The following is a 13397-nucleotide window of genomic DNA, read 5'->3' on the forward strand; positions in this document are numbered from 1 at the left end:
CTATCCCCAACCCGCAGCCCGCGGGCTGCATGCGGGCCGCCGCGCCGGGACTTTATTTGTAGCCCGCGTGATGTTAAACCATTTTAAAATTCACGCCCACCGGAAAAATCAAAGTCAACGTGAAAGTCTTACACTTGTAAATCGTTAATTTTGAAAAACGTTATTTTTAAACCTAAAAATATTTGTTGCGGCCCGCGACACCAAGACCAAAAATGTTTGCGGCCCGCATGTGAAAAAATAAATAAATTAGGGAACTTCGTTCCAAAAACAAAAAAAAAAAAAAAAAAAACAGATTGGAGACCACTAGCTTAATATATTATACAATATCATGACATCAATAAATTATTAGAATTTAAAACTATATCTTCGTGTACCCCCACCGAAGGTTACCTTATTTCAAAGATTTTCTTTTCCCCAGAAGCGGCGGAAAATATTGTATTATATTTTAAATACTATTTTTGAATTATTTTAAATTTGAAACCACTTCGTAAGTTTATTTCGAAATTACATATTAATTTGGAAAATTACTGTACAACTTTAAAGCCAATACCCAAAAGTGGATATCTAGCAAAAATAGATTTAAAAGCCTACTTCTTGGTTCCTATTAACTCACTAATCCATCGAAAGATTTTTCGAATTTACAAAATTTTAAGGCCGTAAGTCTTGACGTACAGACTATCAGATGCGCTAATATATTTTTTTTTTTTTTTTTTTTGATAAAAAATATAAAAAGGGAAACCAAACCAAGCGTATGCTTTATTACTACTAGACTTACCACGCTTTAACAACAAATATGTAAACATTTAAGTCTTAACGTCTATAATATATATTATTATAATATAACTAGCTGTCCCGGCAAATGTTGTTTTGCCATATAAAGTATTTCGCACATATTATTATTTTATTGAAGTGACTAAATAAGTACCTATGCCACCATGGCAAAGTCCATGATTGCTATCCCGTCACACAAACAATGGTCGCCGTCAGTCTCGAGTTGTAACAATTTACTATTATTTATTCAACAAATTAATACACTTACCAATAATATAAAGAGTGGATGTTGTCCGATTCTCAACCCTAGCCGATATGCTCGCTAAGATTCACGAAAATCGGTCGAGCCGTTTCAGAAGGGTTCAACCACGCACACGGTGACAGGAGAATTTTATATATTAGATATATTATATAATAATATATGCCTATTAAATACGGAACGGAATAATATAGAACAGTTAAATCAGTGTACTATTCGTGAGCTAGCTCAACTGATAGGTGTTTTGACACCTTCATATCCTGATTCCTGACTCCCGCCGCGGAATGCAACTGGTTTTTCAGCGATTAAAATTTTTAATACTAAATAAAACATGCAATGATAAATACGATAACAGAATCACACTTATTTTTGAATAATAATTGTTAAAATATTCAGCCTGCAGGTGGACCGAGAACACAATATTCTCAACTTTCAATCATAATAATATTAATATGCAATAATCACATTATCGACGACCACAGAGCCGGACCCAGTTAAAGCAGTAGACTCCTTAAAATTTATTCTAAAATACTTTACTTTGACTTAGATTTTAGATAAATACTCTCATCAATCTTATTAGTTAATAGACTTATTACAGAGATCTTCGTCCGCTCCATCGGAACCTTAGCCAAAGAATTTGACAATGGCTGTAATACAATATCTTCTACAGCCATCACTGTGCACTGTCATTGTTTATGAACAATGTTGACATTATTAGTTGGTCACAGATGAATGTGTGAAGCATCTTTCGAAAGAAGCTTTCCGGTAATAAAAATCCTAGCTCATACCTGAGTAGTATAGTACCCGGGATCCACTTATAAATTATTTGCTTTTTCTAGCACTCTGTACCTATTGACTGGTCATTTACTTAAAACTTTCTGCCTAATAAATCTCGCCAAAATAAGAATTACGGTTTTAAATAGCGATATCAAAATTTATATTACAAGGACACCAACTCCCGGGCGTGATCGGATCGGTGATGTTATTAAATTATGTAATTCTTTTTTATTAAAAAAGAAGTTATACTTAAATTACTACGCCGTGCGATGGTTATTCAAGATTATATTAAATAGGATAATGCTACAGTACGGGATATTATTGCTAACGTTTAACGCTCTACACAGAACAGCCACTTCCCAGTTGGTTAGCCGCTGGATAAAGCAGACCGTGCTGTGCGAGAGCGGCGCGGCGTCGATACGAGCGTCGACACGGGGACTGAGACTCGACACGATTAGTAAGACGACAGTCGACAGGCAGGACTAGCGACTCCAATACTTCCGCTATTTCCCTTAGCCATAATTTTATTGACGAACAAAGTTTCGATGAATCAGTTATAATATAATCACCATGATCCCAGTATGTTATCATTTGAATCACAAACCATAGAGGTCTGTTAAGTTTTGTTTCTACTGACTATTATTTTTATTTATAGCCATAATGTTAAATTCTTTCTCGAATATAATGATTGCTATTCAATTCATAATGTACCAGTACATAATATAATATATGGTAGGTATTTTGTAAAAAAAAAAAAAAAAAACCTTTCTTTCGTTACTCTGAAAATCTACTTTGGTTAATTATATATCGAAGAATGAAGCGAAGAAATATAATAAATGATCAAACGAACTTACCAAGTGAAGTTCGATCATTATTATATGAGTCGCTTCATTCGAAGATATAATCTCCCTCCCACCCAGTCTGCACGAAACTATGTTTGCTGCAGTACCCAAAGAAAGAAAGAAAGATTTTTTGCATTATCTCTCTCTAAACATAATGAGGGCGCTGACGAGCGAGTGACCAGACGAGATATTTTTGTCGAGTACCCACATACTCTAAAGAAAAAAAACGCGTATTGCCTAGCGGGATGCAAAGCACTACTTTGGTTAATTATATATCTTCGAATGAAGCGACTCATATAATAATGATCGAACTTCACTTGGTAAGTTCGTTTGATCATTTAGTATATCCCACAACCTGTACATTTTGTTGTATACTTCAAGGAAAAACTATCACGCCTATTGATTGTGTTTTAACACAGTAATTTTTATTTATATGTAGACTAGCGACCCGCCCCGGCGTCGGGGGTATAAAATATGTAGCCACTGAAAAAAAATATTAAAATCGATAGACTATGATCCTTCACGTGGTCTACTTCTTACTCGTATCTGTGCCAAATAACATAAAAATTGCTCCAGTGGTTCGCGAGATAAGCCCTTTCAAATAATTTCCCCCGTTTTTCCACATTCTCCTATTAGTCTTAGCGTGATAAAATATAGCCTATAGCCTTCCTCAGTAAATGGGCTATCTAACACTGAAAGAATTTTTCAAATCGGACTAGTAGTTCCTGAGATTAGCGCGTTCAAGTTAGCCCTTTCAAATAATTTTCCCCGTTTTTTCCACATTTTCCTCTATTTCTTCGCTCCTATTAGTAACGTGATAAAATATAGCCTGTAACCTTCCTCGATAAATGGGCTATCTAACACTGAAAGAATCATCAAAATCCGTTGCGTAGTTTCAAAGATTAAAGGGAACAAAGGGACATGAGGGAAAAAAAAGCGACTCTGTTTTATAATATGTATTATAGATGTGTATTCATCAGTCAGTCAAGGTGTGACGACGCGAGCCCTCACAAAGCCCGGTTTTTAGCTACTGGTTAATCTCCTTACTAAAAAGACCTAATGTACATACACATTAGAGCTGTACAATGCTTTGTGTAATAACAAGACATGTGAAGTGAAGTCACTTGTTAGACAAGCAACGGTTTCTAATAAACAGACTAGCTAAGCAATATTGTATTGTATCATGTATTATACATTTAATATTATACTGTTTTTAGGGTTCCGTACCCAAAGGGTAAAAACGGGACCCTATTACTGAGACTTCGATGTCTGTCCGTCTGTCTGTCTCCCGGCTGTAACTCAAGAACCGCTATAGCTAGACTTCTGAATTTTTTACACAGTGTATTTTTGTTGCCGCTATAACAACAAATACTAAAATCAAAACAAAACAAGGCTCCTATACAACAAACGTAATTTTTTGGCCTTTTTATGCTGGTAATCAATAATGGTAGCAGGTAGGTACTTGAAATACTCACAAAATTCTGAATTATATTTGTTATTTAATAATTCATATAAAAATTAAAATAAAATAAATATCAATATTTAATCCCATACAAAAACCCATTTTTTTGCCAACTTTCGCTCAATAACGGTACGGAATCCTTCGTGCGCGAGTCCGACTCGCACTTGCCCGATTTTTCATACACAGTTCTAATATTTTTATTAGCAAGGAAGGTAGAAGGGTACCTAGTAAGACTAGTAACAGGCATAGGGTTTTTTAATATTTGGTAATGGACAACATGCCTTGTACTTCTTCGTCTTAATTGTCTACGTAGGAGGCGACGACAAGTCCTTACTAATAATATAAATTCAAATGTGTGTCTAATGTCTATGTGGCTGGCTGTCTGTCAGTCTGTTGCCACTTCAAGCTTTAACGCCTGAACCTATTCAAATGAGATTTGGTTTATAGGTACTTTAAGGCCTGGAAAAGGACATACATAGTTGATACCCTGTATCAACACATATGCTACTTTTTACTGTAGAAAAATATGACAATTTATTATCCCTCATAAACTGTGGCACAGCTAGTTCCACAGGCTAGTTCATAATTAACGTTTCAAACCATCTATAATTCAATTAATCATACGATAATAACCATTCTACTGTACTTATAAGTAAAAAATTCAGGGTCAATTTAAGACTACCGAATATAATTTGGATATTAACTTAAATTAGAATAAATTTAAATAAATACTAGACTTATTAAAATATAAATTACTTTTTTTGTTTCTTTATAACTTCATAATTAGTTAATGAAAACATAATAGCTATTTCTATAAAAAAACATCTATTTCTTTTGTTTCCATTTCTCAAATACTGATTCTAAGTAGGTACAAAAAGAGTATGTTGACACATATTTGGTTGTCCAAACATAGCTGTGCTGATAAGATATCTTGAGCAAACAATCTTCAGAAGCTAAATGCAAAATCTGTTATGGCTGCCGCGTGCGGCACAAAATTACGGTAAAAAAAATATAAAGAATATATTAGACACGTTTTCTTTTATAAAATGAGGGGTGAACGAGTAAACGGGTCACCTGATGGAAAGCGACCACATTCAAAATCAGAAGAGTTGTAAGTTGCCAGCCTTTAAATGTTTCATCAACTAATATTATACTATCGTAAATTGAATTAGATGCCATAGCATCACTGGGAAGGACATAGTCTACTTTTATGATCTTATTATCTTGCTCTAGCCTTATTATTCACTAGATGACGCCCGCAACTCCGTTGCGCCAGCATTCGTTTATCGTGCGGGAACCGTACTTTTTTCTGGATAAAACGGTTGTCATTTCCCGGGACTCGAAAGTATCTCTGTACCAAATTTCAGCAAAATCAGTTCAGCCCACGTGTGAAGAGGTAACAGACAGACAGACAGACAGACAGACGGACAGAAAGACAGATAGACACCTTTTCGCATTTGTAATTTTAGTATGGAGCCAGGTTTATAGTTTTTTAAACTTAAGTACCTATAAGCTATGTTTTTATTAGACGAAACCATATCATAATATTTTGCTAATCCAAATAATGTTCTACCGTTTGCTTTAATTAATACCACAATATTGTGCAAACGTATATTTATTTAAATTCTACAATGTAAATACTAGGTATTCCAGGTAAACTAAATTTAGCTCTGCCTGGTTAATATAGAACTTATTGATCTAAAGCGAATGATACCGCCTACAGGACTCTGTTTAACTTCGTTATTCAGATAATCTAGATTCTAGAATAAATCTGAATTCTGTGAAACAGATTTATAAATACAAGGATTGGAGATTGTTATTTTATATACATACTGTACCTAAAGATCTATACTGAATATTATAAATGCGAAAGTGAGTCTGTCTGTCTGTTACCTCTTCACGCCCAAACCGCCGAATCAGTTTTTCTATTTGGTATGGCGATTCTTTGAGTCCCGGGGAAGGTCATAGGATACTTTTTATCCGGGATTTTTTTACGGTCCACTTGCGATAAACAAATTCTTCATATTCTAGTAAATTATAACTTAAAAATAAATTCAAACTTTTGAAAGAGAAAAGTCCAACTTTTAGGATTTGAATAGGGGTTAATTCAGACCGCATCGCGACGCGATGCTTTTGTAAATTTGTATGGATTTGTCAGAAGTCAGAAATCAAACTTCAATTGCGTGGGACGTCATGTAAGTCTGTCAATTCAATACAAACTAGAGATCGCCCAATGGTCGAAATTCGACCTTAGTTTCAACGACATTAGGACTATTACCTATATCTTGTAAAAAAAATATTGACTTTATCATATTTTTTTCAACTCTTGTCTCTGGGACTCAGCTGATCTCAGACTGGCCGTGTAAGAATTGTCTAATAGTATCTAAGATTCAATAAAAAAAAAACTATAATTCATTTTCAATTTGTCACCTCGTTGTCAACAGACTTCAACCATAAATAAAAGAGTATAATTCGTATGTATATAGGCTTGTCACTCAAAAATCTGTCATTTTTCCTAGTGTGTGTGTTGTAGTATGTGTAATGTTTTATTTGTAAAAAAAATGTATGATAAAAGCATAATATCAAAATAATATTAGCTCGATGCACTCCTTCACCATATAAACTATAAGTGTACAAAATTTCATTCACCTATGTTTCCCCATTTTTCGTCAAAAGGGATACAAAGTTTTTGGCTCACGTATATTATATTATAGATTTAGAAATGCATCTACGCGTCTCGTTGCGGTCTGAATTGACCCTAAGAAGTTAGTATTTCACGGTTTTCATTTCGATATCTTCACGCATTCCCGTAATAAAGATTGTTATACACAGCGACTCAACTATTTCCAAAAAGTCGGATGACATATTGGGTTTTCCACACCCGGAAAATTATTGTGATTGGCAAAACTTTCAAAAATATTAAAATATACAATGGCATCCAGATTAATATTTACTGTAGAGCTCGACTAATTTGAAATCACGCGTTCCAAAGCCCACCACTTCACTAGTTGATATAAATGAAAAATTTTACGAGGGGGGGCGCGTCATTTTAAGTTGGACAAGCCCAAACTGTAACGCACATTAAACAGCCTAAAGCTTAGGCCAAACCTACGCGACCAAGCGACTGCGAAGCGGGAGCGTCAAGTTGTCAAATGGTTTAAAAAAAGAAGTCTAGTTACAAAATACACATTTGAGAACTTGACGCTTCCGCTTCGCAGTCGCTTGGTCGCGTAGGTTTGGCCTAAGCTTAATGCTTTGTTCAAACCTACGCGTCCACGCGACTGCTAAGCGGGAGCGTCAATACAAAACACACATTTGACAAGTTGTCAAATGTGTGGCCTAAGCCTTACTGTTTAATTTAGATACGATGACGTGTACGGTAAATTGTACACGCACACATAAGGAGACGTGTGACGGGACGTGAGTCGTGAGTCTCGTGACGGTAACCGTAAATTTTTCCGAGATATAAACTATCCTTGATATCCTTCTCCGGGACTCGAAGTATCTTCAAACCAAATTTCTGCAAAATCGGTTCATCGATTTGGGCGTGAACATAACAAACAGACAGAAAGACGGACAGCCAGAAACACTTTCGCATAATATTAGTATGGATTAGAACCTACATTTAAGTCGGACTATGTAGAGCGTAGCCGACAAATCACGACTAACTTTTGACAGTTGTTACGACGAAGTAGAGGTTATAACCACGGAGCTAATCAAGAGTAGTGTTATAATAGTGCCCAAGTGTGTGCGCAGTATACAAGAGCACTCTCTTTTCCTTTTACTCTCATAACCCAGTAGGACGGACGCCCGACACGACCGGCGAGAGATCAGACGCAGGACCGACTTTTTACATGCCCATCCGAAGCATGAATCATCTTACTTGTCAGACAATCAGGTGATCAGCCTGCATTGTCCTAACCAAACTTGGAAATAACATGTTTCCAACGCGGGATTCGAACCCACGACCTCCGGAGTCGAGAGCCACGCTCTAACCACTAGACCACGGAGGCGTTGATAATATGGACTATAGAGTGTAGAGCAACTTATGATTCTAAAATACTCACTTGACAAACATACATATGCCGGTCTTCTCCATGGCCCTCGAGATGCCCTTCCACGAGGCCAGCATGGAGTACTTCTGCTTCGCCGTGAGGGGTAGTCGCGGGTCCGGCGCGGGGGGCGGGGGTACATCGTTCAGGGGTTCACTGGGACCCCTCCGCTCCGACGCCGCCAACTTGCCCAGCTGACAACCCATGATGGCGTCAAGCCAATAACATAACACACAATCCTATGTTGGCCTCACTCGCACATTTTTTGTTGACTCACTTGCACATTTCTAGTTTGGTTAAATCACTTGCACATTTTTTTTTGGTTCACTTGCACATTTCACTTTCACTTGTTGTCTCACTCGCACTAAATCCTCTCCATTGTGTCATGCAAGTTATCTAATCAGTACCTGCGAAAAGAGAAAATAGTTTTGTACGTGAGAAGACTAAAAGAATGGACAATGACAAAAATACTACAAATTTTTACCGTAACATTTTTTATTATTAAATCAAACGCAAGTAAGACAAAGTCTCTAGATTTTTTAGCACATATAGAAGTATTTTATTCCTCGAAAAAAAATATATTGTTCAGACAAGGTTTTTAGTAATACAAATAATAAAATAATTAAAATGTGCATCTAGAAACCCGTCTTAGTCACTTTTGTAAAATAAATATTTATTCAGTCAGAGGACACTACAACACAAAAATCATAAAGCAGAATAAAACATCATCTACCTAGTAAAATATGATATCTTCGAATATTTTATTACGTCCGTCGTAAAACCGTATATTTATAAAGATAATTCACAGACGCTGGCTGATTAGATTGCCAAGACACGACCTCGTGTTTGGACTTCAAATAACGTTCAGCGTTCTAATAAGACATTTCAAGAGAAAATACCATTTCGAAAGAACGGAAAATTGAATTCGACAGGAGCACCTAGGGCTTTGAACACATAATGTAAAATCTGTAATAGCGGGCCCCTAGTTAACCAATTTTATTGTGCAATAGCCAATATCACGCTTCAATTTTATTTAACAGTTTATTTCACAATAAGATTGAAAGGCGGGCGCGTTCAATATTATCCTTATACGGTCAATAATTATATTGTACAACATGTGATATCGAATAATAAAATCCCACCAAAAACATTTTCATGTAAAAATGTTGTCAAGAAGAGAGAGTTCGTGGTGTCAAAAAGTAGTGAGATCTCATGTAGAGCCAAGTTTCTAACATTACAGACTCAGCCCTAAATTTAAAAACCTTAATTTTACACTATAGCGCGGCAAAATATGTGTCAGCCGTACGAGAAGAATCTAAAAACTCTACACATTAGTCAATACCGGTGGCCTGGCCATTTTAAAATAAAAGTTTGTAAGTACAACAGAAAAGTATGTATTAAGTTCAAAGCCCATAGCATGACGAATAACAAAATGGCCAAGACACCGATTTTGACTAATGTATAACAAGAAACGGGGGTATCCCATACTAACATCCCCCCTCTATATCAAGGGGACGGGATAGGATAGGTTGGGTTTGATAATTTTTTGTTGTTTCTGTACTAATAGTATGCTACATACCAAATTTCAGCTTTCACAGACTTCAGGAAGTACCCTAACAATTTTGATGATCGGTGAGTCAGTGCCAGAAATGTGGATTTTTGGACACCTTTAAAATCTAAAGTATAATAGTAACAATATTCAAACTTTGCGCATTTAATTATTATACTCATGCCATTATATCCGCAAAATTTCAACTATCTGGCACTATCCGAACCAAAGTTACGAGGGTGCAAAAATACGACAAAACGTTTCGAGAAAAGGTAGGTAGTGCCCGTGCGCGCTTCGCTTGGCTCATCTTGGCGGGGGCACTCCCGTGCACCCAGATTGATAGTCTAGGGGCCCACTTAAATAATATACTAGTAATTTGCGCTAAATTCCGCCGAACTGTCCTAAGGCATTGAACACACGAATGTACAATGATATTCTACTTATACAGATATTATGTTACGTCCATACTATTTTCCGGCTTAAATCTCTTCCGAACAATTTTCAAATTCAAAATTGCAAGACAGATAAGTGAAACAAAAGATACGAAAAACCATTTACATAAAAGAGACAGTTCTATTTTTAAACGTCGAATCGTATCGCTGTCTCTTTCTTCGCCTGAGCTATGACGAAAATTCGATTTTTTCCAGGTTGTTCGAAAAAATAATTGAAAATGTAAATAATCGAGGTATTTATTGCAATCAAGACATGTGGTAAGAGATTCCAATTGTTTTGTTTACTTTCGAGTCATAATTGGTACATTTTCGATACACGCACGACTTCATTTTCAATTTAAGTATTTAGGTAAGACAAGACGCAGCACGTTCGTGACTGCGCTCGATGCAGACTAAACAACATACGGCCCAATTGGGCCGTATTTGAATCTTCACAACGCGCGCGGTAGTAACATAATTATCTGCTTTGAGTTTTTCATCATTGCGAATGTAAAAATGTGCTAGAAATATTCGCTAAAATCTGCCTAACTGTATCTCTCTGTAGTCTGTACCTCTTCATGCTCAATCGATTTTGAAAAAGTTTAGTAGGTAATAGTATAGAGCTATTTTTTATGTCTGGAAAGGACATTGCGTAGTTTTATCCCCAAATAGTACCTAAAGAGTTTCCGTGCGATAAACGAATGTTGATGCAGCGAGGTAGTGGGCAACATAATAACAATACAGTACGAAAGCCCTAGAACAATTTTTTTTTTGATTACCATCAAGCAAATTTTTTGTAAGTAGCCAATTGAGTAACTTCATTTTGATAAGATTAACAACATTTTTATTAGCGAAAAATCTCGAAAGTACCTAGTATAGATAGAAAGGATTTCATACTTTGACTTGATGGTCCTAAAATATGGATTGTTCTATATTTTGTAGGACAATGTTACTCTTAAATTATATGACTATTAAGTATTAATTTATCAATTTACAAAAAATCTGCTCGTTAATATTCCGTTATAGGGTTCTGTAATCAAAAAAATTTGGTTGACTACTCAACCCTAAAATGGAACCCTAACAGGCTGAGTGTGTGTCTGTCTATCTGTTAATTCTGCACGCCCAAGAAGCTGAACCGATTTTGATGAAATTTGGTATGGAGATACTTTGAGTTCCGGCCCCCGGAAGGAAAAATAAGGATACTTTTTATCCCGAAAAAATGTTCGGTTCCCGCGCTATTAACGAATTTTGGCGCAACGGAGTTGCGGGCGCCATCAGCTAGTAATCTATATAATATTATAGTTATCATTAGAGTACTCTACAGATCAAACTAAAATATTAATAAGTATTATGTTTAACTTCAAAAACATTTTCCATTTTCTTACCGAACATAATTTGAAAGACGTGAAGGTCGAAAAACCCACGGCCAAGTTCAGTCCAAAAGCGAGACAAATTAAGTTTTCAGCAAACATGTTACGTATGCGAAATTAGACTCTATTGTGTACGCTTTAACACTATATTCGCTTACCAGAGTTTTTAGCAAACACGTCTGTGCACACAATATTAGTCTCTATTACGTGTTGTTTGACGCTATACTTGCGTGACAGAACTAAGTTGTCAGTAAACATGACTTTGCACACAATATTACTCGTTATTACGTAGTGTTTAACGCTATTTTCGCGTGGCACTAATGTGGTAAGTTATTAGCTCTTATTGTTTACTATCTGTCGTAAGGTTACGGTATAATGAAGAAAACCATTAAGAAATTGTTGCCTAAGTTTGTGTCTTCAACTTTGCAAGAAGTTGTTAAAAAACTACACCTTTTCACTAAAAAATCTAAAAATATTAGTTTGCTAAGAATAGTATTTTTTTAGGGGTGAAACTGTTTTTATTTTTAAGAAACAGTTATTATTTATTTTGAAAGCATTTTTAAGAGTAAGTAAAGAAAGAAAATTAATATTTTCCTCTTACATTACAAAATATGTTCAAAATAATTAGACGTCAAACATGAATAACATTTTCTCCGGGACAGTCAGGGAGCCCTAGAACCAAATTTTTTAGGGTTCCATAGCTAAATGGCAAAAAACGGAACCCTTATAGATTCGTCATGTCTGTCTGTCTGTCCATCCGCATGTCAGAGCCACTTTTCTCCAAAACTAAAAGAGCTATTTTGATTACTTACTATCAAGCTAAATTAGCTTCATTACCTTATCATAATCATCATCACCAATTAAGGCGAAAGGCGAAATCAAAAATTGTAGGCACACATTTTATGCGATAGCCGATAAACGAATATCGCCATGGCAAAATTGCAGTCAGTATTCCGATTTCCGTATCATATTTTGATAATACTTAGAAAAATATGTTATGTTTAAACATTATATTACGTTATACCTGGCCATTTAGTCGAAACTTTTTCGTTTTCGCTTCGTTATAGTATCGCCGATGAAAATATATAGACTTGCATATACATTCCAGTGGTGCGTCAGGTTAATGTGACCGTGTTGTACTGTATATGTTTTAAATTGTAATTTTCCATCTTTTTAGTAAAAGATGGCCCCGTGCGAGTTTCTTACGCCGGTTCTTCTCGCCGGGTTAGTTCCCGAACCGGTGGTAGGCACCGTAGTATCGACGTTCGGTAAAGTTTTTGTAAAAAAATTACTCCGAATAAAAATATTTTTGATTTTGATTTTGATTTAGAATTGACATAAGCGTTCGTTAATATGACGTTGACGTTCGACTCGTCTTATGTCAATTCCATACATTTTGATCGGCGATTCTATAACGAAGCGAATACGAAAAGTTTCGGCTAAATGGCCTGGTTATACCAACACGTAGTTCGTTAGTTTTATTATTTATCTTGTATTAACTATTGTCTATTAGGTAATATTTACTCGGGCCGAGCGCATCTCGGGAAAGAGGAAAAACATGTCAATTCCCAACCCTGTTATGATTTACAATAAAACTATCTTTATTGGACCAAAAAATATTATGAAGAAAATGTTACGAAGAGGAAGAATGGTACGACTATCGAGTTACTTTGAAGTAGGATTTTTTTTTCAATAAAAAGTTTTAGAATATCTTCATTCTTCGTGAGTTTGATTTTCGTGTTGCAACGAGATTGAAAGAAGTATTAAATCTATTATAATGTATTTATTAGACAGTAACTATATTATGTTTCAATATTAATACAGTTAATAGTTATGGTGGTACTAGGCACCTGTAGTTTGATTCAAGATGATTATTATGGTCTA

General features: G+C 35.6%; 1 protein-coding gene across 2 annotated transcripts in view; it reads right to left on the reverse strand.

Annotated features, from left to right (window-relative positions):
* The window catches only part of LOC121734699 (neuroglobin-like), a 114689-nt gene that overhangs the window by 33493 nt on the left and 67799 nt on the right, over positions 1–13397 (reverse strand). For both annotated transcript variants that reach the window (XM_042125300.1, XM_042125299.1), the window contains one exon: positions 8179–8570. In XM_042125300.1, coding sequence (XP_041981234.1) covers positions 8179–8369 — 191 coding nt within the window. In that variant the 5' untranslated portion in view covers positions 8370–8570. The remainder of the gene's footprint in view (positions 1–8178; positions 8571–13397) is intronic.

The sequence above is a fragment of the Aricia agestis genome, chromosome 16 (genome assembly GCF_905147365.1).
Source record: "Aricia agestis chromosome 16, ilAriAges1.1, whole genome shotgun sequence".
In the NCBI taxonomy this organism is placed as follows: domain Eukaryota; kingdom Metazoa; phylum Arthropoda; class Insecta; order Lepidoptera; family Lycaenidae; genus Aricia; species Aricia agestis.